This window comes from Notamacropus eugenii, chromosome 1, assembly GCF_028372415.1.
Source record: "Notamacropus eugenii isolate mMacEug1 chromosome 1, mMacEug1.pri_v2, whole genome shotgun sequence".
In the NCBI taxonomy this organism is placed as follows: domain Eukaryota; kingdom Metazoa; phylum Chordata; class Mammalia; order Diprotodontia; family Macropodidae; genus Notamacropus; species Notamacropus eugenii.
Genome location: NC_092872.1, coordinates 550,567,907 through 550,594,923, shown reverse-complemented (window position 1 = coordinate 550,594,923; position 27,017 = coordinate 550,567,907). Strand labels below are relative to the sequence as shown.

General features: G+C 36.1%; 1 protein-coding gene across 2 annotated transcripts in view; it reads right to left on the bottom strand.

The window, feature by feature from the left end:
• MBOAT2 (membrane bound glycerophospholipid O-acyltransferase 2) overlaps positions 1-27,017 on the bottom strand; it is a 178,580-nt gene that overhangs the window by 30,119 nt on the left and 121,444 nt on the right. For both annotated transcript variants that reach the window (XM_072634276.1, XM_072634275.1), the window contains 2 exons: positions 17,926-17,981; positions 4,860-4,914 (listed from right to left, as the gene is read on the bottom strand). In XM_072634276.1, the coding sequence (XP_072490377.1) occupies positions 4,860-4,914; positions 17,926-17,981 (111 nt within the window). The remainder of the gene's footprint in view (positions 1-4,859; positions 4,915-17,925; positions 17,982-27,017) is intronic.

Genomic DNA, 27,017 nt, shown 5'->3' with positions numbered 1-27,017 from the left:
AAAAGATCCAGCATCTCCAAATATGCCATTAGCCAAATCAATAAACAAAGTCATTTATTTGTGAAAATCAGAGTTGTTCAAAATTTTGGAAATTTTCTGACTCTATTAACATGGTATTAACAAAGAAAACCACATCAATTCACTTTATTATTTATATTAAACCTTAGGTCATGATAATAGAAATGAGATCCAGCTTATAGATATCCTCTTCCACCTCTCCCTTCTCATCCCTACTCATCATAGTCATATGCACTTTAATATTCATATTGAAAAATCTAACAAATTGACCTCATAATTTCTATGCTTTCTCTATAAAAACAATCTTCTCTTTATCCATCCTACTTCCACAAAATATTAGCACTGTCACATCTTAGACTTCTTTCTGAAATAGGTCATCTCTAGGATCTGGAGACACGTCTAAGATATAAATATACTATCTTTAAGACCTTGAAATTCCCCTCAGACACAACCTCTTATCTATCTCTCTCATTAAGTTTACTTGTTTTCCCTTATCATAACCAACATAGGGGATAGGTCCAAGATCTGAGATTTTATTCATCTAGGGAACTCCTAGGTTAGGAAGCCACCTCTGCCAATGCAGGTGGGCATCATCTCCACAACTTACAGTCTTTGAGAACTAACTAGAACACAATAACATGCCCAAGGTCACAATGAGTATGTGTCAGAGGTGAGATGTGAACCCAGGTCTTTCTGACTTTCAGGCGAGCTCAACATCCACTAGTCCCATATTCTCAGAACCTGCACATGAACCTTTACTCCTGAGCTCTGGATTCATTTGCCTCCATACCTGTTCACTAATCACTACCCCATAACCCCTGATCTCATGATCTTCCATCACTCTCCACCTGTGAATCCTCATCTCTGGGTAGTCTTTACCATCCAATTTCTCTGATTCTGCTTCAGAATTAGTAAATTTGCTGGAGAACATAATGAAATGGAACTGATTTCATTCTCTATAAATTTATGGGCACAAAATAACAACAATAATGATGGAATGTACATAATATTTTGAAGTCTGCATACATTCATACAGTGTTTCACCTAAAACAGCACTATGAGGTAGATGCTGCATCTGTTGTTACCCCAAGATTTCTAATGAAGAAGATAAGAGTCAGAAATATTGAATAACTTGTCCAAGGCTGGTAATGGCTGCAGGCAGGAAATGAACTCAGATTTTCCTTACTTCAGCTCTAGCAATGTATCCACTATACCACATTCCTTACCTAGCCTCAGCTAGACCCCTCTTGTTGCTCTTTCACCCTTCTCTGCTCCGTGTTTCAATGCTCACAGTGACTGTTTCAGACCAATCTCTCATCTTTTAAGCTCTAAATGTACTCCTAACTCCCATCCTTTCAGCAAGATGTCCTAGCCTTCAACTTCACTGAGATGATTAAGCCCGTGTGACAAGCTCCCCAGTCCTGCCTCTGTTCCTCAAAACTTCTTGGTTTCATCAAATACTTTTTGTCCTTGCTTCTAGGTACAGAGGAAGACAAATTCTTAATTCGGCGAATGGCCTTCACTTGTTCTCCTTATCTCCTTCCTTCCTATGTCCTCCAGGAATCTGAAGAGGCAACCATTCCTTCTCATGTATCTTCATCTATCTACAAAAATTCTCAGGTTTTTCCAGCATTAAAAAGTCTTTTCTTAAACCTTAACATCAAAGGCACTATCATCCTCTCAGACATTCAAGCTCACAACTTAGGTGTCATCCTCAATTCTATACTCTCTCACACTGTTCTCCCTTCTTCCTCCCATATCCAGTTAGTGGCCAAGTGTCAAGATTCCACTTTCCCAATATCTCTAGAACATGCTTCCTTCTCTCCTCTGACATTGCAACAACCCTAATGCAAGCCCTCATCTCCTCACACCTGGATTACTGCCCTAGCCTGCTGCTTGGTCTCTCTCCACTCCAGTCCATTCTTCACTTAGCTGTTAAAGTGATCTTCCTAAAGTATACATTTGACAAATTCACCCCCTGTCCCATTCAAGAAACTCCAATGGCTCCCCATTACTTTCAAGATCAAATACAAAAACCAATGCTTGGTTTTTAAAGACTTAACTTGCTCCTCTGCAGTGTACAAAGTCTCCCCCACCCCATACCTCTCTAGCCTTCTTACAACTTACTCTCCTTCCACATACTCTGATCCAATGACATTAGAGTCCTTGCTGTTCCTTGAACAAGGCACTCCATCTCTTGACTTCAGGCATTTTCACCAGGTATCCTCCATTCCTGTAATTCTCTCCCTGTTCATCTCCATCTCTGTCTCCTGGCTTCCCTGACTTCCTTCAGATCTTTGCTAAAATCCTACTTTATACAAGAAACCTCCCCTGATTCCCCTTAATGCCAGTAGTGCCTTCCTTCTGACATGATCTCCAATTTATCATATGTACATATATATATGTGTATATATATATGTGTGTGTATGTATATGTATATATATATATACATACACACACACACACACATATATATATATATATATATATATATCTTGTTTGTACAAAGTTATTTATGTGATGTCTACCCCATCAGATCGTGAGTTCCTTATAAGGAGGAACTGGTTTTTTTGTCTTTTTCTATACTCAGCACTTAGCACAGTGCCTTGGCACATAGTAGGTTGCTTAATAATGCTAGACTTCCAATACAATCTGCCTACAATTCCTTCTCTCCTCACTTCAATGTGAAACATCTTGATAGGGGGTTACACAGATTGCTTCCACTTCCTCACAATCCACTCCATCCTAAAAACCTTCAAATTTGACACTGACCCTCACCACTCTACTGAAACTATTCTTTAAATGATCACCAATGAGCTAACAGCAAAATCTAATGTTTTTTAGCATTCATCCTGTTTTACCTATCCATAGCAGACACCACTGATCACTTCCCTAACTAATCACTTTCCTAACTAATAGTAAGTCACACCTGTACAGTATGTGATTTAAAAATCGTTTACCACAAAACAGACCTGGTAAGATATTAATACATTTCAAAAATGAGGCTCAGAGAGGTAAGTGATTTGCCCATTATCACAGCACTAGAAAAGGATTTGAACCCAGGTCTTCTGAATCCAAGTCCCACATGTTTTCTACTACATAATGCTTCTTCTTTTCCAGGGCATTGTCTATCATTCCTCAGTCTTATGGACACCTCATTCCCTTTTATTCTCCTACTGCCACTTCTCTTTTTTCCTGTGCTAGCTCGTGATCTTTCTAACCTCATATACTAGTCTTCCAAGGGGCAGTAGGTGGTGCAGTGGATGACCTGAGTTCAAATCTCACTTCAGACTCTTGACACTCACTAGCTGTGTGACCTTGGGCAAGTCACTTAACCCCAACTGCCTCATCCTGGGTCATCTTCAGTCATCCTGATGAATATCTGGTCACAGGATTCAGATGACTCTGGTGGAGAAGTGAGGCTGGTGACCTGCACAGCCCTCCCTCACTCAAAACAAAGTCAAGTGCAAGTCACGTCATCATTTTTCTGATGGCATGGTCTTCTTCAGCAATGAAGGATGAACATACACACACTAGTCTTCCAAAGGCCTGTCCTTGTTTCTCTTTTCTTTATCTATACATTCTCCCCAACATTTTCCTTCACTCAGAGTTTCAGCCTCTAGACAGGTGACTGTTCAATCACTCTCTCTAGTCTTGACTTCCCTTCTGAAACTGAAATCAAATCTTCAGTGATCTGTACGATAATGGCACTGGTGTGTTCTATTTGCATCTTCCTAAATCTAGTCCAGAAGGATGATTTCTCTAGTTATCTAAGAAGCCATCTGTTTCCCTATTTTCCATACCTGAAATGTGCAGTGGTCTTTCATACTTTGTTCTCCCTCACCTTTGGCAGTATTTGTGAATTTCTCTTCCCCAAGATCTCTCACCTATCCTCTTCTCTCTATTCCCACTAATATCACTATCATACAAGCCCTCATTAGGCACTGCCTAGACTACTATAATAGACTCTTCAAAAAGTTTTTCCACCTTTTTCTCTTCAGATTCAACTGATCTTTTACAATCCTTCTAGAATAATCTTTGCTTCACACAGATCTGTCTATCATACTCCAGAGATAAAAAACTTCCAAAAGATACTGACTGCCTATGTGTAAAGTATGAATTCCTTTTCCAGGCACTCCTAGCCCTTCAGGATCTGATGTCACCCTACTTACCCTACTTTATCTTATATTACTCTATCTTGCTTTCCTCCCCATTCCAATCCTACTCCTCCAAGCATTTTGCACACTCTGGGGTCTTTGTCTTTATTCACATCTTTCATTCTCCTGGGAATATTCTCTTCACCTATTGAATTCCTACTCATTCTTTAAAAATCAATTCAAGTACCTTCTTCACCCAATGAAACTTTCCCTGATTGCCACCCCAAAGAACTGCTGATGACCCTCTCCTTCTGGTCTCACATATCACACTTGGTTTTACAACTCTTGAATGGCCTATACAACTAATATTGCATATTACAGTAAGGTGGCTTTGTATTTTTACCCCTCATTGTGAGATCCACGAACTACATTTCATCCAAATCCAGAATCTAGCATAATGTTCAGCATACATCTAATATTTGTTACTTGAAGGCTAGTGAATGAAAATAGGGGAAGATGTATTTTTTGCTTATGAGGGAGATGATTTTTTTTATTTCTTAGTTGTCACATATAATACACATTAACATTCTTTTTCCTCTCCACAGTACACAGTAAACATTCCAAGAAAGAGATTAAACTTATCAATAAATACATTGTAAAAATATTATTTGCTTTTAAAAACTTTAAAGACTATTGAACACAAAAGCCCAAGAGACTAGGAATTAGGTATTATAAAGAACATACCTTACAGCCAAACCTTTCTGTGATGGAGTTAGTTCTTCTTCTTTTCGAAACATACCTATAAAACAAAAATAAGCTACTTCATAAATGATACTTTTTTTAAAGGACAGACAGCATCTTACAAAACTGGAAAGGGACTGTATAGATATGGTCTATGCCATTTTACTAAAAAGAAAACTGGCACACCCTTCAGTTGCTTGAGAGGGTGAAAATGTAGAATATAATAGGATCACAAATTTTTAACCAGAATGGGCCTAAGATGCCATCTAGTCCAAATCTTTCACTTTACAGAAGAGTCGGACATGACTGAAACAACTAAATAAAAAGAACAAAGGCAAGTCACTTAATTTTACTGCATGCCTGGTGGTTCTCAAATACCAATTATTGCTTTTCTATATTGTTGAGAGCAATTTTCAATTCAGGGAGTTTATTTTAAATCAATGAAAATACTTCTGGACCAAAAAAAAAACCCCACCAAAAAAACAAAAACCTGACAATCATTCTTTTGTAAGGTACCAGGTATAAAAGTATAATTTCCTTTGAATGCTGTGCTTCTCAGTCCTAAACACTGAAGATGATAAAGATCTCATCATGATATCTAAGTTATACTTCCAATCCAGGAAGCATTTATTTGGCACCTACTACGTGCACCAGAGATACAAAAACAAAACAAAGGACAGTTCCTAACCTCAAGAAGTTTATCTTCAACTGTACATCTTTAAGTTTCAAAATCTAACATTGTTATCAGCTGGAAAAATGTTATTCATAATAGTTTTACTGATGACATTATTATGGGTGCACTGTGTTGGAATATAGATGGCAGTTCCCCTGATTAGTCAAATAATTCCTCATCCACTTAACAGATCTTTCCACTCTATTTGCTAAATGACTGCATTAGTAAGTAGGTTACTAAGTACCACCAAAATGCACAGCTGAAGGGTCAGGTTATTAGTGCTACTGAAAGTACTCTGGAAGAAAATATTTAAATATCATCCCACAAAAAACACAGGAAACTGCATTTTTAAGGAAATGCATGTTAGTATTTAAAAGCACTCAGCAACTTGCTAGTGGAAAAACATTTCTTTAAGAACACTTTAAAAAATGTAATTGAATATAACAAAAAATATATTTGAAGCAGTACATTTTGTCGGGTTCTAAACACCTTAATTTAATACCCAAATCCACCACCCCTTTCAAAAATAACCCTCTGGTATCACCAACACCCACCAAGAGGATTAAGAACTTGTAAGAGGCCTATTTTTACCACAAATTTAAAATAATGGCACTGACCATTATTAGCTGAATGACTTTAGGCAGATCTCTTCCTAATAGTTCACATTTACATAGGGCTTTTAGGTTTGCAGAATGCTTTACATATATTCTCTAACATGATCCTCACACAGCTACCATAAGACGTAGATGCCATTGCTCTCTTTCTTTATAGATGAAATAACAGGTTCAGAGGGATTGTGACTTGTCTTGCTGATAATTAATACTATAAACAGATAATGATCTTGCATCCCCAACTGCCTTTCAGACATCTTGAACTGGATATCCTGTAAATATCTTAAATTTAGTATGTCCAAAAGGGGAGCACATGATGTTTCCCCCTAAACTCTCCCTTTCTCCTAGCTTCCTTATTTCTGTAAAGGATATCATCTTTCCAGTAACTCAGGCTTGCAACATAGGAGTCATTCTGGATCTCTCATTATCTCTCACCTACTATATCCACCTCTGTGCATTTGACCATACTTTCTCATGCCTGGAATGTACCCTTTTCTCATTTTCACTTATTAAAATCTTTATCATTCTTCAAGGTTTCTGTAAATGTTCCCTGAGACATCTGGTTATTAATGCTCTTTCCTCATTCAGAGTACCTTAAACTTACTTATCTGTATACAGATCGCATCCCCAGTTCCAACAGAATGTAATCTCCCTGATGGTATGAAGTTTGTTTTTTTTAAACTTCAATTCTCGAAAACCCCAAGTACCCAGCAAGTGCTTTGTACATAGTAGTTTTAATGTTTATTGAATTAAGTACTGGATCAAGAAACACTGATTAAACACACTTCTAGGTGACAGAACGCAGTTGTATCAAACAGGGTTGAGAATGATTGAAAATGAAAAAAGAAAAAATTGCCAGGTCCCTTGGCCACACATGATCAAGTCATGATAAAAATTTGTAATAATTAATTCATGACCAATTGTAGCATTTTATCAAACTAAATGGTGGATATTTTATTGATAAATTCATTACATAACTGAAAATGTTAAACTTGTATTGCTGTTCTTTATTTTGTAGCCTAGTATATTCTTATTAAAAATGAAGACAATAAGAAGAGGACAAGAGTCTTGTAGAAGAGTACAAAACAGTACTACTGACAGAAAGCTGATTATGTGAAAAACAAAGCATATGTAGTTTTATATTTATTTAAAAATTGCAAAACTCTCATGAGACATTATGTTTTCATACAAATTCCCTGAAAGGAAAAATCACCCAAACTTATACCAGAACATTTCAGCATAGCACAAATAAGATTTTGTAGGATGCTCTGGTAAGAATAGTTAATACTAAAAATTTTGTTTTCCTTTTCAATTGGCATAATTAAGAGTTTGCCATAATAAAATAAATTTTACAACATTCCTATAAATATGAAGACTCAATACTTTTTAAATGCTGAAAATCAAAAATGTGCACATTACATTGGATTCTGATTATATTTACAAATAATACACACCAGAATACCATTAAGGAAACATATATGTGAACCACCACCAAATGAATACATTAGAACATTATTTAACTCAAAAGCACATACTACATGTAAGGTACTGTACAAGCCACTTTGAGGAACAGAAAAATAGGGCATATCACTCAAGGAGCTTATAGTATAGAGAAAATACACAACCAAATCTAAAATGAAATACACAAAAGTACACAAAATGTAGAAAATAAGGTGGGAATTCAGATATTTATAGTAGCACCAAAGTTCAACTCCTGCTCCACTACGAAAAGGCCAAAAACAAGGTTTTAGAGTCTAACAAGGATCCTATTTCAGAATTTCAATGGAGGTATGACTTTGTCAATATTGATTCTTCCTTCACCTGAACACCATGACGCATATTTCTGTCATCTGCTGCTGTGCAATTCTCTTTCATGCCCTCATGTGGATCATCCATGGGAATCTACCTCTAAGATCTAGAGGCCTTCCTATAAATGGATCAGGTGGATTCTTTACCAGCAAGCCCTTACTTTCTCTAAATGACTGGCTCATCTCCTTTTACAGTCACACATCTCTCTAATGATAGTGACTTTTTAAAGTTTTGATGTGTTTTGTTTTTACATTACAAACATTTCCAGACCACCTACACCCTGTGAGGCTTCGCTTATAGCAAAGTAAAACAGTTAAGCAAAACTAACAATACAGTGACCTTTATTCAAAGTACCTATCACATTTCACACCTGTACACTGCCCCCACGACCTCCAACTTAAGTATTTTTTGAATAAATAGAAATCTATTTTCTCTCCCTCTTATACCTCCTTCTAACCCGTTGAAAAAAAGAGAAAAGAATAACAAATTCTAAGTAATAAATATGCATAGTAAAGAAAAACAAATGCCCTCATTAGCTCTGTCTAAAAATGTTTCTCCCTTTGTACCCTAAATCCACCACTTCTCTGTCAGGGTGTGGATAGCATGTCTCATAAGTCCACTGGAATTGTGGGTAGTCACTGCACTGATCACAGTTCTTACAGGTTTCAATGTTGGTTGTCTTTATAGGGTTGTCACTGTATAAACTGTTCTCCTGGCTCTACTCATTTCATTCTTCATCAGTTTACAAGTGTCTTCAAAACTACTTCATTTTATAATATTGGTAACATATATATAAATTGTTCATCTGGTTCTACTCACTTCATTTAGTATCAGTTCATTTAAGTCTTCCTATGTCTCTGAAATCATCCATTTCCATACTTATTACAGCACAATTCATCACATTCATATACCACATTTTGTTCAGTCTAAGTGACAGGCATCCCCTTAGTTTCCAGTTTTTTGTTGCCACCAAAAGAACTGCTACAAATATTTTATACATATAGAGCCCTTTCCTCTTTCTCTGATCCCTTTTGGGTATAGGTCTAGCAATGGTAAAGATGGGTCAAAGGGTATGTATACACTACTAAATGACTTTCTGTGTATAATCCAAATTGCTTTCCAGAATGATTATATTTATTCATAGGTCTACCAAGAGTCAATCAATATATCTGTTTCCATAATCTCTCCATCATTTAACATCTTCCTTTCTGTCATCTTTGCCACTCTGATGGGTATGAAGTGGAACCTCAGAGTGACCTTAATTTACATTTCTCTAAAAAGTAATAATTAGGAGAATTTTTTAATATGTCGATTGATAGCCATGATGATTATCCTAAGGGCTGCTTTTCCTGAACAATTCTAATGGGTAATATCTTGAAACATATTCACTATTGTTGAGGGCACTGCCCTTAACTTTGGTTGTATCCCCAACTCCTCACTCTTACAGCCTGATAACCAATCTGTTGCCAAGACCTGATGATTTTCACTTTTGCAATATTTTTTATATATGCCCCTTTCTCTCCTTGCAACCTTGAACCCACCCTAGTGCAGGTCTTCATCATTCCATGCCTGGAACTATGGCAACAGCTGGATACTGGGTCTCCCTGCCATAAGCTTCTCCCCCCTCCACTCTATCTTCCATTCAGCTGTCAAAATGTTTATACTAAAGTACAGGTCTTTCTATGTCATTCCCTTATTTAATGTATTCCAGTGACTCCTTATCACCTCCAGGATTAAAACAAACAAACTACTGGTTGTCAAAACCCTTCATATTTTGCCCCCTTCCATTTTCGTTACATCTATGCCCTGCCCCATCCCGATATTCCAGGTACTCTCTGATACAGTGACACTGGCCTCCTAGCTATTCTTCTAACAAGACACTCCATGTCCTGATTCTGGGCATTTTCATTGACTGCCCCCACCCCCCCACCCCCCCGGCCATGCCTGGAATGCTCTCATTCCTCATCTCTGCCTCCTAGACTCCCCTTCAGGCAGAAAAAAAAAAAAATCTCATCTTCCACAGGAAGCCCTCTGGTCCCTCTTAATTCTAGTCTCTTCCCTCTGTTGTTTATTTCCAATTTATCTTGTATGCAGATTCTTTTTATAGATAATTGTTTGCATTCTGTCTCCCATTAGACTGATAATTCTTTGAGAACAGGAGCAGTTGTTTGTTTTTCTCTGCATTCCCAGTGTTCAGCACGGTGAACAGCACATCATAGGTGATTAATAAATGTTTATTGACTGACTGGTTCATGTCCATCATCCACCACTCTTTGGGAGACCCTCAACTTGAGTTCTTCAGAGCCTGTGGTGTTCCAGGATGCATAATACCACCAGAAAATTAGTGTTAAAAGATGAATCCTTGCTTCAGGGAGAAGCCTGGGCTAATTAACAAGCTGCTAGAATCCTAAGAAAATCAAGATCATTCTGTATATAATGGATATAACACGATGGGGTTGCTAGCTAAAAAGATTTTCCACACATATAAACCAATACTCTCAAAATGAGGGAATTAAAAAGAAAAGCAGGATGAAGAAACTTGCCTGATTATCTGAGCCCACCTCTGTCACAATAAAGGACCCAAAGAGAAGAGAGAAAGGAAATAAGCATCTAAACAGCACACACCATGTTCCAGGCACTGTGATAAGCATTTTTACAAATATTATCTCAAAATTTACTGGGGTCCTTTTCCTAGTATATACCTCTGTCTACTTGCAATGACAATAAATTTGCTGTTAAAAGGGAATGCCTGTCCATTCTCTTATGCCTATTACTCCTGAATTGGGTAAGGGGAAAGATAAGTGCCTCTGAAGACACAAATGGGGAAAGCCAGGAATTGAGCTGTTTCATCTCCAGATCCCAAAGCTGCCATTACAAAAATCTCTGCAATCTCCTTTAGGACACAAAGGAGGGAACCCAGGAACTTGGTGAGGTAGAAACAACACAGGACCTGAGGAGTCACAAAAAAGAATTCAGTACTGGTTTTGATCATTATTAGCTATATGACAGAAATCACTTAACTGTGTCTGAGCCTTGATTTCCTCAGCTCTAAGTACTGAAATGATAATAACATATAGACCATCTTCTGATGAAAATATTTTGTAAATCATTGTGTTGAGTGGAGATTGGACTCATATGTAAATGAGTCATTATTATTGTTGCTCCGCACAATTACTCTTCTGGTAATGTGATCCTAGATCATCAGGATAGTAGAATGGGAGCCATGTATAGCATGTACCTCAGACTGAAAAAATTTAAAATACTGGCCTAGCCACATGCTGTTTGTATACTCTGTAAAGCCTGCTAGTATGGAGAGGCTCTTAATTAGACAGGCGATCACGAGCTGATGGATTTTTCATAATGACAACTTTAAAAACTGTGATAAACAGGAAATAATCCTGTATGAATCCTTTTTTCTGTTGCTTTGATGCTGGGAGAGTAGGGGAGAGATAGACAGACAGTGCTAAGAGACTATCTGAGACTATCTAGAAAGTTTAGTTCACTGTTAGTACTTTTCAAGGACACTGTTTGCCCAATGAATAATGGTCTTACAATAATGGAAAACTGAACTGCTGCCATAGAAATTAATTTTCCCTATATATTAAATCAAAGAACATGATGATGAAGTTGCTTCTATGTAGAGAAACAGCTCTTATGTTCTCTTTTAAGAGGCCAACAAAGGAATTGATAGAGTTGGTGTTATCTTATATCCCAAAGCAAGAAGGCACATTTCATTGGACACTTTATCTCTTCCTACAACACGTAAGAGGAAGATAAGCTAATAGAATACCATGAATACAACTGTAGTTTATGGGCCAACTTCCAGATTAGGAGATGAAATAAATGATTTGTAAGAAGAAATGGCAATATCTTTCAAAATAAGTCAGTGTATACTTTGATATTTATGACTTCCATGAATAAATAGAAAAATATTAAGGTGAAAATTATATTATAATATGATTTGGGGAGATAAAATAAAATACTCAAAAAATCTCAATATTTAATATATATTCTCTTCAAGAAGGGAGATGGAGAGCACTAAAGTAAACTATACTGTACTATCATAACAAAAATGAAATTGACTTTATCTTGATAGATACAGCATAAATAGAAAGAGAAGTCATCAAAATTATCTTTCTGTGTTCAGTCAGGAATATCAACTGATCAAAATGAATGCCAACTTAGCAGAAAGGACAAAGATGAGAAGCAGAATGTAGTTTAAGTAGGTCAAACATGATCACTTTTTTAAAAAGCTGTTAACTTCTTCCAAGACAAGCAGTTAAGGTAAAGATCCTAAAGATGCAGATTTCTTAGTAAAGCTGAATGGACACATAACAGTCACCACAAGATGACCACCAAAAAAGGGCCAAAAAACCACCTCAACTGGGAGACACAATCTTTATATCAAAAGAAGATGCAGCCACCAGGGACAATAATGGTTTAGAGTACAAATTTATTTGTAAAACAATACAGAGAAGCAAGAATAGAAAATTCTAAGCAGCGTTACTTCATAATACAATGAAAAGGAGCTAGACAAAATTATGGGGAGATGACATACGAAGACCTAGAAGAGCCCACGTACCCCAGAAACACTCAAATAAAACTCTAAAAATGCACTATTAAGGAATACTGATGAAGAATCACAGCTATAAACTTCTCCATTCAGTCCAGGATAGCACAAAAAGACTAGCAGAATCCTGCTAAATCATGGAACGAAGACAAGCTAGGGTAGGTAGAAAGTAAAATATGAAACCACCAGACTCCACACTGAGACAGTGGACCAGGGCAGTGCCCAACACAAGCTACTCTGGGCCTTTAATCCCAACTGAGGCAAGGGACAGAGCTGGCGCAAATGCCAAGGTGGAAGGACCCAGGAGCCCAACCGGTGGGAAGAGACAAGGTGAGATCAGTGACCATCGTGGGTGATCTCAGAGTTCAATATGAAGCAGGAACAGGAAAAGAGCAGCACCCAGTACAGATGATTCAAGGGCCTTCCCCATCCTCACCCACGATTGGGAGACAGGAATATAATAGTGCCCAGTACAAGTAAAAGGAGTCCATGCAGTGCCCAATGTGGGGTGATTCAGGAGACTTATATGAGGCAAGAAACAGGGCCAGAATCCAGGCAACCTGTATCTAAAGTAGAATTCAGGCAGCCCATGGTCAATTCAGCATTCAGATAGTCTGGGTCAGAATCACAAAATACAAGGTTAAACAGTTTCGACAAAAAGTGGAGCCTAGTCTTAATCACTGAACTCAGAATTAAACAGAGCCTATTCACAGCATCCAGGAGCGCAGGAGTGTATTTTGACCTGAGCACAAGCCCACAATCCAGAAAGTGAGGCTGGAGAAATGCATAAGCAGGAGAAAATGTCAAATACAATGTAGAAATACCTTGGACTGAGAGAAGCTCAAGGGGGTAAACCCAGAAGAAGAGAAAAATTCCACAAGTCCAAGTAGAACCTCAGAGAAAAAGAATGTCCTGGCCACAAGGACTACAAGAGTACCTGGAAGAAATGAAAGAAGAGATACAAAATGGAACATATAGGGAGGAAAAAATGGCAGGGAGAATTAATATCTTAGAACAAAAGGTGGTAAACTGGACTCAAGAATTCAACTTTCTGACTCCAGGAGACAGTAATAAATATTAAACAAAACCAAAAGATTGAAAAAAAGAATAAAATGTATGGTATATATTATCAAAATAACTGACCTGAAATGTAGGTCAAGAAGAAAGAATCTAAGAATCAGTGGACTACCTAATGACCAGAAAAAATAAAGCTCAAATATAATATTTCAAGAAGTCATAAATGTAAATTGCCCAAATAACTTAGAACTAAGTGCTTCTAACAGAAAATAGAAATAATCTCCCTATCATCTCCTAAAACAAACCTCAAAAGGAAAACTTGTAGTAATGCCAAAGCCAAAATTCAAAGCTTCCAAATTAAAGAAAAAATACTGCAAGCAGCTAAAAAGAAAGCATTCAAGTACCAAGAAACCATAATGAGGATCACACAAGACTTGCCGATTGACACTATAAAGTAATAAAGAAGTTCCAAAAGAAATAAAGAAGTTCCAAAAGGAATAAAGATAAAACTAATCTTTATCAATATTGACAATACTTAGTAGGTAGAGAAAATCAATTTAAAACACCTATAAGAATGTAAAAAAAAATGCTATAGAATTAGACTATAGAATATAACTACCAAACATTTTATTGAACACATGAAGAGATCTAAATAATTTGAGAAAAATTGAATGGGGTAGGTTGAGCTAATATAATAAAAATGACAGCTCTGCATAAATTAATTTTATTTATTCCATATCAATGAAAACACAAAAAGATTACCATATAGAACTAGAAAAAATAATAACAAAATTCATCTTGAGGAACAAAAAGTCAAGAATTACAAAGAAAATAAGTGTTAAAAAGTCGGAAAGAAGGTAGCCCAGCAGTACCAGATCTCAAACTATATTACAAAGCAACAATCCTCAAAATGATTTGGAACTGGTTTAAAAAAAAAGATAATCTAATGTCTGATAAATGTAAAGACTCCAGCTACTGGAGTAAGGAGTCACTATGTGATTTTTTTTTTTAAACTGCTAAGAAAAATGAACAGTAGTCTAGGAGAAATTAGATATAAGCCAACATCTCACACAATATTCAAAGATAAGTTCCAAAGTGATAAATGACTTAGATATAAAGGGTGACATTATAAATAAATTGGAGGAGTAAGGAAAAAATGAGCTTTCGGATGAATGGATATAGGAAAACTTCACAACCAAGTGGAACAGAGAGAGTTGTAGAAGACAAAATGGACAATTTTAATTACATAAAAAGGTATGACCCAAGCAAAATCAATATAGCAAAAAGTAGAAGGGAAAGAGGCAAGTGAATGAAGAAATCTTAGTAGCAAATTTCTCTTATAAAATTTCATATTCAAAGTATCTAAGGAACTGACTGAAATTTATAAGAAAATCATTTCTTAACAGATAAGTGGTCAAAGTTTTAAAGGAAAAGAAATCCAAGCTATCAACAACCATTTTCTAATAATTAGAAAAAGCTCAAATTACAGTAACTCTTAGTTTCCAACTCACAGCAGTAAGAAGGGCTAAGATGACAATCTTTAGAAGAGCTGTGAGAAACCAAGCACACTAATGCACTATTGGTAGAGCTGTGAATTGGCTTATGCAACAATTTGGAACTATGCCCAAAGTCACTAAATTATACATATATCTTTGACCCAGAAATATAACTACCATATCTATGCTCCAAAGAAATCAATGTTCTTGTATTAGCAAATGGCTAAAGAAATTCTAGTATATCCAAGTAATGGAATATTATTGTGTCATGAAAAATGATATAATTAATAGTTCCAGAAGAAACATATAAACAGACACAGAGTGAGGTAAACAGAACCAAGAACAATTTATATATTTGAAAAACAACTTTGAAAGACTTTCAAACTTTTGTCTTCAAGCAAAAGAGAAACCATGATTCCAGATGATCAAAGATCATCTACAAGCTACTCATCTCCTGACAGAGTTAATGGACTCAAAATTCAGAGTGAGACATATATTTCTAGACTTGACAGTTTGCTTTTCTTGAGTATGCTTATTTCTTACAATACTTTCTTTTTTGTTCAGTGGATGAGTCATGAGGAGCAGATGGGGAAAATTCAGGTGAGGGTCCAAGAGGAAGAAGGAGAGAAAAAGAGAAAATAAGTGCTCATTAAACAAAAAGAAGTTACCTTTCAGATCTTTGGATAGGGAAAGAGTTTGTGACCAACATAGGATAGAGAGGATCGCAAAAAAAAAAAAATGAACAATTTTGATTATAAAAAATTTAATTTTTCAAATTAAACATAATTTAAATTATGTTTATAACTACATAAACAAAAACAGGACAGTTAAAATGAGGAGGAAAACCAGTTTAACAGGTGGGGAATAACTTTGTTGCAAGTTTCTCTGAAAAAAGTCTCATCTCACGTCCACAATATATAAGGAACTGATTCAAATTTATAAGAATAACAACTATTGATGTTTGGATAAATACTCAATGGATATGGACACACAGCTTTCAGAAGAAGGAATTCAAACTATAACTCATATGAAAAAATATTTCAAATCACTACTAATTAGAGAAATGCTACTGACTGCCAATCTGAATGCTATCAAATTGGTAACTACAAAAGAAGAAAATGAAAACTGTTGGAAACCAGGGAACCTGGGAAACCTTCGGAAACCAAGCAGACTAACGCACTGTCAATGGAATTATTAAATGGTCCAGCCATTTTCAAAAGCAATTTGGAACTATGCCTAAAAATTCAGAGAAATTATGCATACATACCTATTGACCCAGCTATATTAGGACTATACTCCAACAAGATCAAAGAAAAAGAAACCTAAAAAATTACACATAGTAGCTCTTTTTATTAAACAAAGAACTAGAAACTAAGGGGGTGTTTATTGTGAAACTGTTAAACAAGTTTTGGCATATGGATGTAATAGAATACTACATGGTAAAAAATGACATAATGCACAATTTCTATGAAATCTGGGAAGACCTGTGTGAAATGATGCAAAATAAAGCAAGCAGAACCAGGAAAACAATTTATACAATAACAACACTACACACATAGAAAAAATGATGACGAATATGACAACTCTGAGCAATGTAATGACCAGTAATGATTCTAGTGGACTGATGATGAAGCTCAGAACTAGCCACTCAGCCCTTGACAAAGATGTGCGGGACCCAGGATGCTGCCTATGACATATATTTTCAAACACAGACAGTGCAGGAATGTATTTTGCTTGAATATGCATATTTGTTACCAAGGTTTTCATTTTTTTTTTCTTTTTAAACAAAATGGTGTGGGGTAGGAGGAAGAGGAGGAATAAGGATGTGGGGGTTAGAGGAAGGAGGAAGAAGAAGCAGTCAATTAAGACATCTTCTTTAAAAATGCTGAGACACAAAAAATAACAACTGAGAGGCCAAGAAGAGCCATAGAGAATCAACATTGCTCTGAATGTTAAAAGGTTGAACTTATCATATACTTAGTAAGAAAAAGCAAGCTATACAAAACAGATTTGCAGTTTTTTGTACAGTCCTCTTTTTATGTTTTATTATAATGTTACTTCTACCCTATGATGAGGTACTGAAATAAAAGTGGAGGCAGGATAGTATTGTTTTATTTATTTTAAATGTTAACTATATCTTTTGTAGTTACATTGCCTTAATTTTTTAACATCTTTCACTCGGTGAGCTAGCTCTTCTAACAAAAATAAAAAGCATTTTAACAAAGAATAAAAAAGAGAATAAAGCATTTCAGTAAGACTAGTTAACACATTAAATGAGTTCAACCTAGGTTCTCTGAGGAAATCCTCTATGCTTTCCACTATACTATTCTGCTTCTAAATATATTACCAAATCATTCATAGCTTTTGTTTCAGTTTTGGTTGCTAATATGCATGTGTACATGCATACACATATGTATTAGCACACATGAATATATGTATAGTGTACATACATACAGATACATTGTATCTATATGAACATAGAGATATACTATAAATAACTAGTATCTAAGCTAGTTATCCTTCCCAAATTCTTCCATAGATTTTTCTGAGATTTGAAGTACTACAAAAATGTCATTGGAAAAAAATAATTATTGCTTTGATTTTTTTTTAAACTCTGAACCTATGATTTCATTGTTGTAGGGAACTCCTTATGTAGAAAGTCTTTTCTTAAGTGGAGACTGGCAATGTTTTTAAAGTTTCTAGTCTTGGAGGGAACCGAGAGGGTAAGTGACTTGTTCATGGTCACATGGCTAAGAAGTGTCTGAGGTCTGACTGAAGGCCAACCCTCTGTCCACTGAGCAGTACTACTTCTACAGCAAAAATTACTTAGCTAAAATAACAGGGGAAAAAGTTTCAGGGAAGAATTTAAAATAATTCAGCTTAAAATCCTTACCATCGTGAATCTCATAAGCCAAACTAGTGATCTTCTGTGTAATTATCATCATTGGGCTGTGGCAAAGAAAATGAAAACATTTTAAAAGAAAAATCATAAACACAGTATCTACATATTTCAAAAAGATTTCTTCATTGTTTCTATGACGACAAAAGTTGATTAGAAAAAACCTCATTCCACAATTTGTTTACAAAGATACAAAGATTTTGTTGACAAAGATATGTTTCAAGGATGTGAATAGCAACAAAAAACAAGGTATCTTCTTTAATTCTTCAGTTTAGTTATAACATTTGTTTGTATAATCTTTGTGTAATAATTTGTAGGAACAAACAATATAAAAATGAACTTCTTAGGTCTATAGTAAATCACGTATGCAGCTATTTCAATAAGGGTTACATTTTTAAAGAAAAAGATTTATATTGAGAGAAATGTCTTTTCCTGATCCCTCTGGACAGGTATTTCTGGGAAGCAGTCCTTCACCTCTTTGTAGACATTATAATTTACCTGTGATAGCTATCAGAGATTTAAACCTGTGTATAATAATGAAATTGAGTACCTATGAAATAAAGAAATAAAGTGCACCTAACAAGAGGATTTCAGCAAAACTAATCAGAGCATTTACCAAGTCTAACAGCATATGTAATGTTCTACACACAGTCCTTTGCCTCTGCAAAAAAAGAAAGTTAGGTGAACCTTCTCATCTTTTCTGTGGTAACAAGTCAGGTTATTATAATTGCACAGCAGCATTTTATTCTTTTTCATTGTTGTTCTCTATATTTACACCTTTGCAGTCATTATATATGCTTTTTAAATTCTGTTTACTTCATACTCTATCAATGAGTATAAATTTTTCCAAGATTCTCTGAATTCTTCATATTGATAATTTTTATAGCATAGGAAATTTCATTATGTCCATATAACAGAATTTGTTTAGCCATTCTCCAAATGATGGGCATCTACTTTCTTTTTACTTCTTTGCTATTACAAAAAGTGCAGGTATGAATTCTGCATTGCATATGGGACCTTTCATTTCGTCCTCTGTCCTCTTTGAGTATGTATCTAACAGTGGAATTTCTAAGTCAAAGGGCATAGACATTTTAATCCATTAAAAATGCCAAATTGCTTTCCAAAAAGATTAAACTAATTCACAGTTCTACCAGCATTAGTGGGTACCACTTCATATTAAAAAAGTATACAGGAACCACAGGGACCAGATATGGGGGAGGGCCCTTGGATGAATATCCAGAGAGGTAGAAACAGAAATTACAATTAGTGAAGTATATTACAGACTCCCTTAACAGAAAAGAGAACTAGACGAGGAATTTGCCTCTGCCCTGCCACAAAGACATGACATCAATAAAAGAAAATTTCAATTATCAGTCAATCAGGTTTGTTAAGCATTTACTATGTACCAGGTACTGTGTCAACAGCTGAGAATACAAAGAAAGGAAAATACATGGTCCCTACCTTCAAGGAGCTCACATTCTAATAGGGGACACAACAAGTAAACCAACTATATACATATAATACACACATAGTTGTATATGTAAACTCAGAGAAAGAGTAGCATAAGGTGGGGGAAGAGGGGAGACTACCCCTAAGTAAAGCCCTGAAGGAAGCCCAAGGATGGAGGTGAGGAAGGAGAACATTATAGGCATGAGGAATAGACAGTGAAAAAACATGGAACTGGGAGATAAAAGTGTAGCATCGGAGAACAAGAAGGGTATGGTCGATGAACTGTGAAAAGGTAAGGAGGCGTCAGACTGTAAAGGGCCTCAAAAGCCAAGCAGATTTTATATATGATGCTGGAAATAATAGGAAGCCCCTAGAGTTTATTTACTAAGGTGGTAACATGGTTACAGAATTGAGGTTGACAATGATAGTGTGAATATGGTCCTTAGGAGGATGGCAGTGCCCTTAACAGTAATTAAGTTGGTAAGAAGAAAGTGTTTGAGGGGAAAGATAATACTTCTGATTTGAACATGTCAAGTTTGAGATGTCTATAAAACATCCACTTCAAGATGTCCAAAAAAGCAATTGGTTGTGTGAGATTAGAGCAGTTTTAAGCTTTAATCATTGAAAACTGTGTTAAGATTTTTTAGGACACCCTGTAGAAATGAAAATCATCTGGAAGACAATAACTGAACCCATGGGAGCTGATGAGATCACCAAATGAGATGGTATAGAGGGGAAAGAGAAGGAAGCCCAGAACAGAGCCATAAAAGGAATACCCAAAGTTAGTGAGTGTGACCTAGAGCAGGAGTCAACAAAGCAGCCTGAGAAGAAGCAAAGAAACAGGGATGAGAAGTAGGAGAGACCAATGTCATGAAAATCTGGAGAGGAAAGAGTATCTACGAGAAGAGGGTGACTGACAAGGTCAAAGGCCACAGAGGGGTCAAGAAGGATGAGAATTGAGAAAAGACTATTAGATCTGATATTTAAAGCATCACTGGTAATAGTGTCAGTTAAACTGATGAGGTTGGAAGTAAGATTGCAGAGGGTTCAGAAGAGTGAGAAGGAAAGGAAGTGGAGACACCAATGGCTTTCTCCAAGAGTTTAAATACAAAAGAGAGGAAAGATAAAGGATTATGTCTTTTGGGGACCATTGGATCAAGTGAGGATTTTTAAAGAATAGGGGAAGATACCAGCACATTTATAGGCAACAGGGAAGCAACCAGTAAAAAGGGAAAGAGTGAGAGCAATAAATGGAAATCTGCCAGAAAAGATGAGATTATGGGCATATGTTAAGGATTTTGCCTGGGCAATGGGAAGGGTCACTTCAATTAATATGGACAACTGCTGGACTTTTCTCTCTGCCAAAAGCAAAGCAGGAATAAGGTTCCGATTTGCCTTAATGATAATTTCATCTTTCAAATGCTTGAGGAAACAATATGGAGAAACAATTTTGAGAAGCAAAAAAAAGAATTATCTAAATTATCTAAAACCATACTATGGATAATTCACCAAACACCTTAACTTTTTAAAACACATGTAATAACAGATGAAAGAAGTATAGATAATAATGTAAGAGGAATGCTACAGTTTGGCACAGTCCTATAAGAACTGTGTTATGAATGCTAAAGCTCAAAATAAACTTAGTCTAAAAAGAAAGCTAAGAGGAACAAAAATAATTATTTTCAAAACCATAGTGAATTTTAATAAAATGTAAAAAAGAGATAACTTTGTTCAAAGACTCGTCATTAACATCAAGATAGGCACAAGACATGGACATGTACGCAAAAAGGCTATATTGTCATATAACATGTCTAGCAGCAAAGAGTCCAAATAGAAGAGGGGTTCCTTACTGATCATCAAGTTCCCCCAGATCCTCTTTGCAGACAACATTCTGGTGACTGCATCATGACCAAGAACAAGGCAATTTCCTAAAAGAGATTCATAGTCATTTAAAAGAGTTTGGGCTGCATTAGGATAGGTATCACTTCCAAAAATAAAGTGGTGATAGTCCTACTGCACCACATGCTTGAGTCAGACTACATCTGGAAGGACACTGGCAATCTGAAGAATATCCAGAGGAAGGCAACCAGGAAGTCACAACAAAATAACAACAACAGCACAAAGGATTGTACATGAAATCACAAATTTCTATTGCACGCCGTTTGCTTTACCTTTTCAGCATGTAACAAATTCAACATTTTACTTTCAAAGCTATTCAGCCTATTTCCTTCTCATCTTCTTTCTGTTCTCTTCGATGAATTAAACATTTTTTCAATGACCCTCTTTGGTTTGTTTCTTTCTATTTTATAATCTTACTGTTGCTCTCCTCATTCCCTTTGCCTTCCAGCACTACCTCTCCCAATTGAAAATAAAATCCTTGCAACAAACATGCTTTGTCAAGCAAAAACAAATTTCTACATGAGCCTTGTTTGAAAATGCGTCTGAAGTCCATCTGTCAAGAGTCAAGTAGCATGCCTCTTTATTATTTCTGTAGAATTGTGACCTCTGCAGTGAACCAGTTCTTCTATCTTTCCACATATTGTGGGTTTTGTATGAGTTGTTCTCAGGATCCTGTTCACTTTGGTGTATATCTGTTCAGACAAATTCTCCCAGAATTCTTTGAAATTGTCCTTTTTGTCACTTCTTATGACACAATAATATTCCATTATATTCCCACACCACAACTTGTTCAGCTATATATTGATGGGTACTCCCTTGCTTTCCGGTTAGTTATAGCAAAAAGAACTGCTATAAACATTGATCTCTTTGAGGTACGCAGGTCTAGTAATAGTGTCCCTGGGGTCCAAGTATATGCTCAGTGTAGTGACTTTTGGGCACAGTTTCAAACTGTCTTCCCAAAATGATTGAACCAATTCACAGTGCTACCAACAGTATAACAGAGTGCCTGTTTTTCTGTAGCTAACACCTCTAGCAACTGTCACTTCCTTTTCTGTCACCCTTACTTATTTGATGGGTGTGAAATGGAATCTGAGGAATTTAAATTAAATGGAATTTAATTTGCAGCATTTAGTCTTCAAAAATATTCTTCACAGCTAAGGCTCGGGGTCCATTTTAAGGATACATCCTCTACTAATCTTTTGCATACAGATGTAGAATAAGTGATGTTCTATTTATGTTTTAAAGTTAATTAAGATGACCATTAATATTTCCTCTTATGGTAAAAAAAATTCAAATTTTAATTCTTCCTCTTAAGTTCTCTATTCTAACCTTTTAGATATTTTTATTCTGCCTAATAAATTCTAAGAATACCTAGGCTTCCTGGGAGTTGAGTAAATCAAGACTGATTTCACTCAATAAAAAGACATACTCTTTAGTATAAAATGTACCTTCTTTAAATGAAGAAAATTAGAAAATTAATGTCTTAATTTTCACAGTATTTTTCAATAACTTCATATATTAAAGTCTTAGATTCTATAATTCTATACAAAATACATAAATGATATAAATGTAATAATGATAAATATTGTATTTTGCACATCTTTGTACCTTTCTTCCATGATGAAATAGGATTTAAAAATTCAGCTGTACAACACTCCTGTGTATTTAGGTAGTTGTAGTTGTTAAGACTGCACATGTGAATGAAAGCAGAAAAATTTAAAAGGATTTTCCCTAAAGTTACATGCTATCAGTGGCAAAACCAAGAAGGCTGAATTGAACTATTACCTACTTCTTAGTGAAAAGACTATCCATTCTCATATTAAATGAATGTGATAAAGATTAACGAAGTAGAATAAATCTATCAAACTACTTTCTAAAAAGTATAAAAACTAAATTGGCTTTGTCTTCTACTAAGATAGTATTAAAATTCTATTTGTAAAAATACTTATCCTAATCAACTAGGTCTTTTATTATCTGGCCCCGATCACAGGACAGACTGAAAACCAGAGTTCTCCATAAAATAGTCTTTTAGACAAATGTACATTTGGCATTAGAACATGAGCCAGCCCATCAGAGTTGTGCTCTCTACAGCAGAGTTTCAATGCCTGGCAGTTTGAATTGAGAAAGGGCCTCGGTGTACCTTATCCTGCCAGATGTTCTTCAGAATCTTCCTAAGACAATTCAAATGGTGATTCAGTTTCCTGGCATGGCACTGCTATCTATTGTCCAGGTTTCACAGGTATACAACAATGATGTCAGCACAACAACTCATTAGGCTTTCAGTTTGGTAGGTTCTAATATCTCTTCTCTCCTACACTTTCCTAAGTAGCCTCCCAAACATTGAGCTAGCTCTGGTAATGCATGCACCAACTCCATTATCAATGTGCACATTCATGGAAAGTATATTACCAAGGTAAGCAAACTTCTGCACAGTATTCAAAACTTCTCCATTTGCTATATGGTTCCATGCATGGATGGCATGCTGCTGGCTGGTAGAGAACCTGTATTTTCATGGTGTTAACTGTTAGGCTAAAATTAGCACAAATAGCAGAGAACTGATCCATATTCAGCTTCAGAGGTTGCACTGAATGCACAATCATCTTCAAACAAAAAATTTATGCACCAACTCTCCCTCTACTTTAGTTTTGGCTCACAGTCTTTTCAAGTTAAATAATTTACTCTGATTAAAGAGGGTAAACAAATATACCTTTTCATAAGAAGGAAGAAGATATACATGAGGATTTTTATCACCTAGCTCCCTTCTTCTACTCCTTGCCACCCCCCTCCACTGGCTGAAGATCAGAGATCTCCTTAAGAATTGGAAAATAGGGAAGACTTGCTATTGCTTACCTAATAGCCTTTAACAATCTTCAGTCTTATGGCTGAAAACTATCTTTACCATTTCAAAAGAAACAGGAGGCTTAACAAGTTCCTAAAGATATGACTAGCAAAATTGGGGAGCTAAGTTGGAATACTTCCCATGGAGCCCTCTGACTTCATCAGGAGGGACACGTGTACTTGGACCTCTTGATCATGGTTTGTCCCTTGTTCCCTGTGACATACAGTGGGAAAGAGAGATGTGCTAAATAGTTTAAAATTATTAAAGCTTCAAGCAGCACTAAGGTTTTTGGGACACTGTATTTATATGTAATTGTGATTTGCCCTGTTGGAAGTGCAGATGAGGTGGGATCTGGGATGAGAACCTAGATCCATTTGAGTAATTTATATGTGTACATGTTTTCTATCCCCAAGAGAATCTAAGCTTGAGAGTAGATATTTCATTTTTATCTCTGAATCTCCAATGCCTAGCACAGTACTTGTCACATAACTGATGCTTAATATGTGCTTTCTAATTGAATGACATTTTACTATTAACAGTATAAACTTGTTTACGTAAAAACTTTGTTGATCCCTTAGCCCCCGTTTAACTTTGATTGTAGAGATACCTTCAAACTTCATCACCTCTGTCACCTCTAAAAAGATTTGAGATAAGACAAACCTTATTTGAGTCATAAAAATCAGCCTATTTCCAGGGCAGAAGGCTTCCAAAAGGAGTTGCTTATTGTTTTAAGAAAAGCAATAAGGAAATTGAACAGCTTCTTACCTTCTTGCTATAATGGAAAGCACGCTGTATTCAGAGCTAGAAGATCTAAGTTAAAATCTGGTTTTGTCACTTATTACCTTGGTGATCTTGGGCAAGTCATTCAACCTTTGGGGCTTTGGTTTCCTCATTTGTAAAAGGAGGGAAGAGACTTAGGCAACTTCCAAGTTTTCTTTCAGCATTAAATCTATGATGAAGTTTTACTCGTGGGTATTGACTGAACAAATAGAACAATGACACTCAGCCCTTCAGGTAAAATTCAAGATGTTATCATGACAACTTTAACTAGATGAGAACTCTTGCCAACTTATTTGATTCTAGGTTAACTGCCAAAAAAACCCAAACAAACCAACCCTGGAACCATTTATATGACTTTGAAAGCCATTTGATGAACCTGAGTGATATTGCATAGCAAGCCTGTTTGGAGTGGATGAAAAAATCTAGTCATGCTCTGAGAGTCCTCTATAAACTAACACAGAGTTCAAAGCCAAGGATTCAAGCTTTTGACAGCTTAAATGTTGTAGATTATGAGAAGAACTACTGAGGGGTGGAAGAGAAGAATCCACACCTTGGTCTGAGGAGGAGCATGTGAGTTTCAAAGGGTCTGGCAAATGTGGGATTTCCTGTCAGCCCCCCACCACTATCCCTGAGGAGCTGGCAGCAGCATCTTCTACTGGGAGATAAGAATATACTGGATACACTGAGGAAAGGCAGTTTCAAAGCATACTAGAAGGAAACCAGGAGAAAGGTCTACCCATATCCAAGGAGAAAAATGACGTCCAGCAACCAGGAGCTGTGAATTACCTCTTGGTTACATATGCTCTCAAAGCTTGGGTCCACTTTCCCCTGGACTTTGTATGTATTTGCTGAAGAATTTATCATAGTCTTTTTTTTCTTCCAGGAGAGCAGGGTGGTGGTACAGAGAAAGATGTTTTATACCAGCTCTTTTTAGTATCCCACCTTTGTAAATATTCCTTTCTAAAAGCTGGTTAATTCAAACTGACTAACTGATATCAACAGATAAAGTAGGAAACACGCCTGTGGGGGCTTGTGAGCTATAATGCATTAGGGAGATGCCCCCAACCCTTCAGAACTATCCTCTAGGACCCTGAAGGGAGATATACTATTTGAGCTCTGGTTTGCTAGTGTCAGTTGAGATTGAGTAAGTTCAGAGCCTATATATACTACATTCTGGTGGCTTGAATCAGGTTAGGTATAGCTACATTTTCTCTATCCACATCTGAAGTGAGGAACAAATGCTTCCTCTACTAAGGGAAAACGTCCCAACATTCTCTGAATAGTGTAATTTGTATGTAACATAAAGTGTTCCCAAAATGTTATAACTAATGGAATATAATGGGTTGGAAAAGGACAAATTGTCCAACATTTCACAGTTTCAACTAATAGGAACCAGGTTATCAGTCATGGGATTGTATCTTTGGAATGAGAAGGGAGTTTGCCTAGTCCAATTCCCTCATTTTACAGATAATGAAACCAAGCCCATGAAGCTTGAGTGATTTACTCAAGGTCACAAAGAGAGCAAGGATCTCAGTCAACATTTGAACCCTGAGCTTCTGACTTCAAATCCTGTGTTCTTCCTACTACACTAAAATAATCTTAAAAATGAAGAAATATAGAATTTATTTATTATAAGAGAGGGTAGTATTTCCACCATAAAATACAGTGGAACATTTTCAGAAAATTAACATTAAAATGGAAAGAGAAATTTTAATATCAATTGCAAAGATCAAATGCTATGTATAGAAGACTGTTAAACTAAGCTCCAAAGCTGATATTCTCATATAAAACTTGTGCATGATTAAACTTAGATTGTAGAGCAATTAGCATCTCTGATTACCTTGCTTCCAATAATAACCTAAAGACAATACTTTTACTCAGTTACTTTAAAAAGTGAGAGAATAGGTATTCTATAGAGTCCAGAGTCCAACATATATGTAACTTTACAGGCTCTATGCTTGGATAGTGCTTCTGTGAAGAAGAGGGACCCAAGTAGACATTATCCCACAACTAACCAGTTGGTGTTATCTTTGGAACTTGGCTTCTGGGAGACAGAAATCATAAGCTATAATGAGTAGCCATTTTTATTTCCCACCATAGAGCAAGCATGGACAGAGCT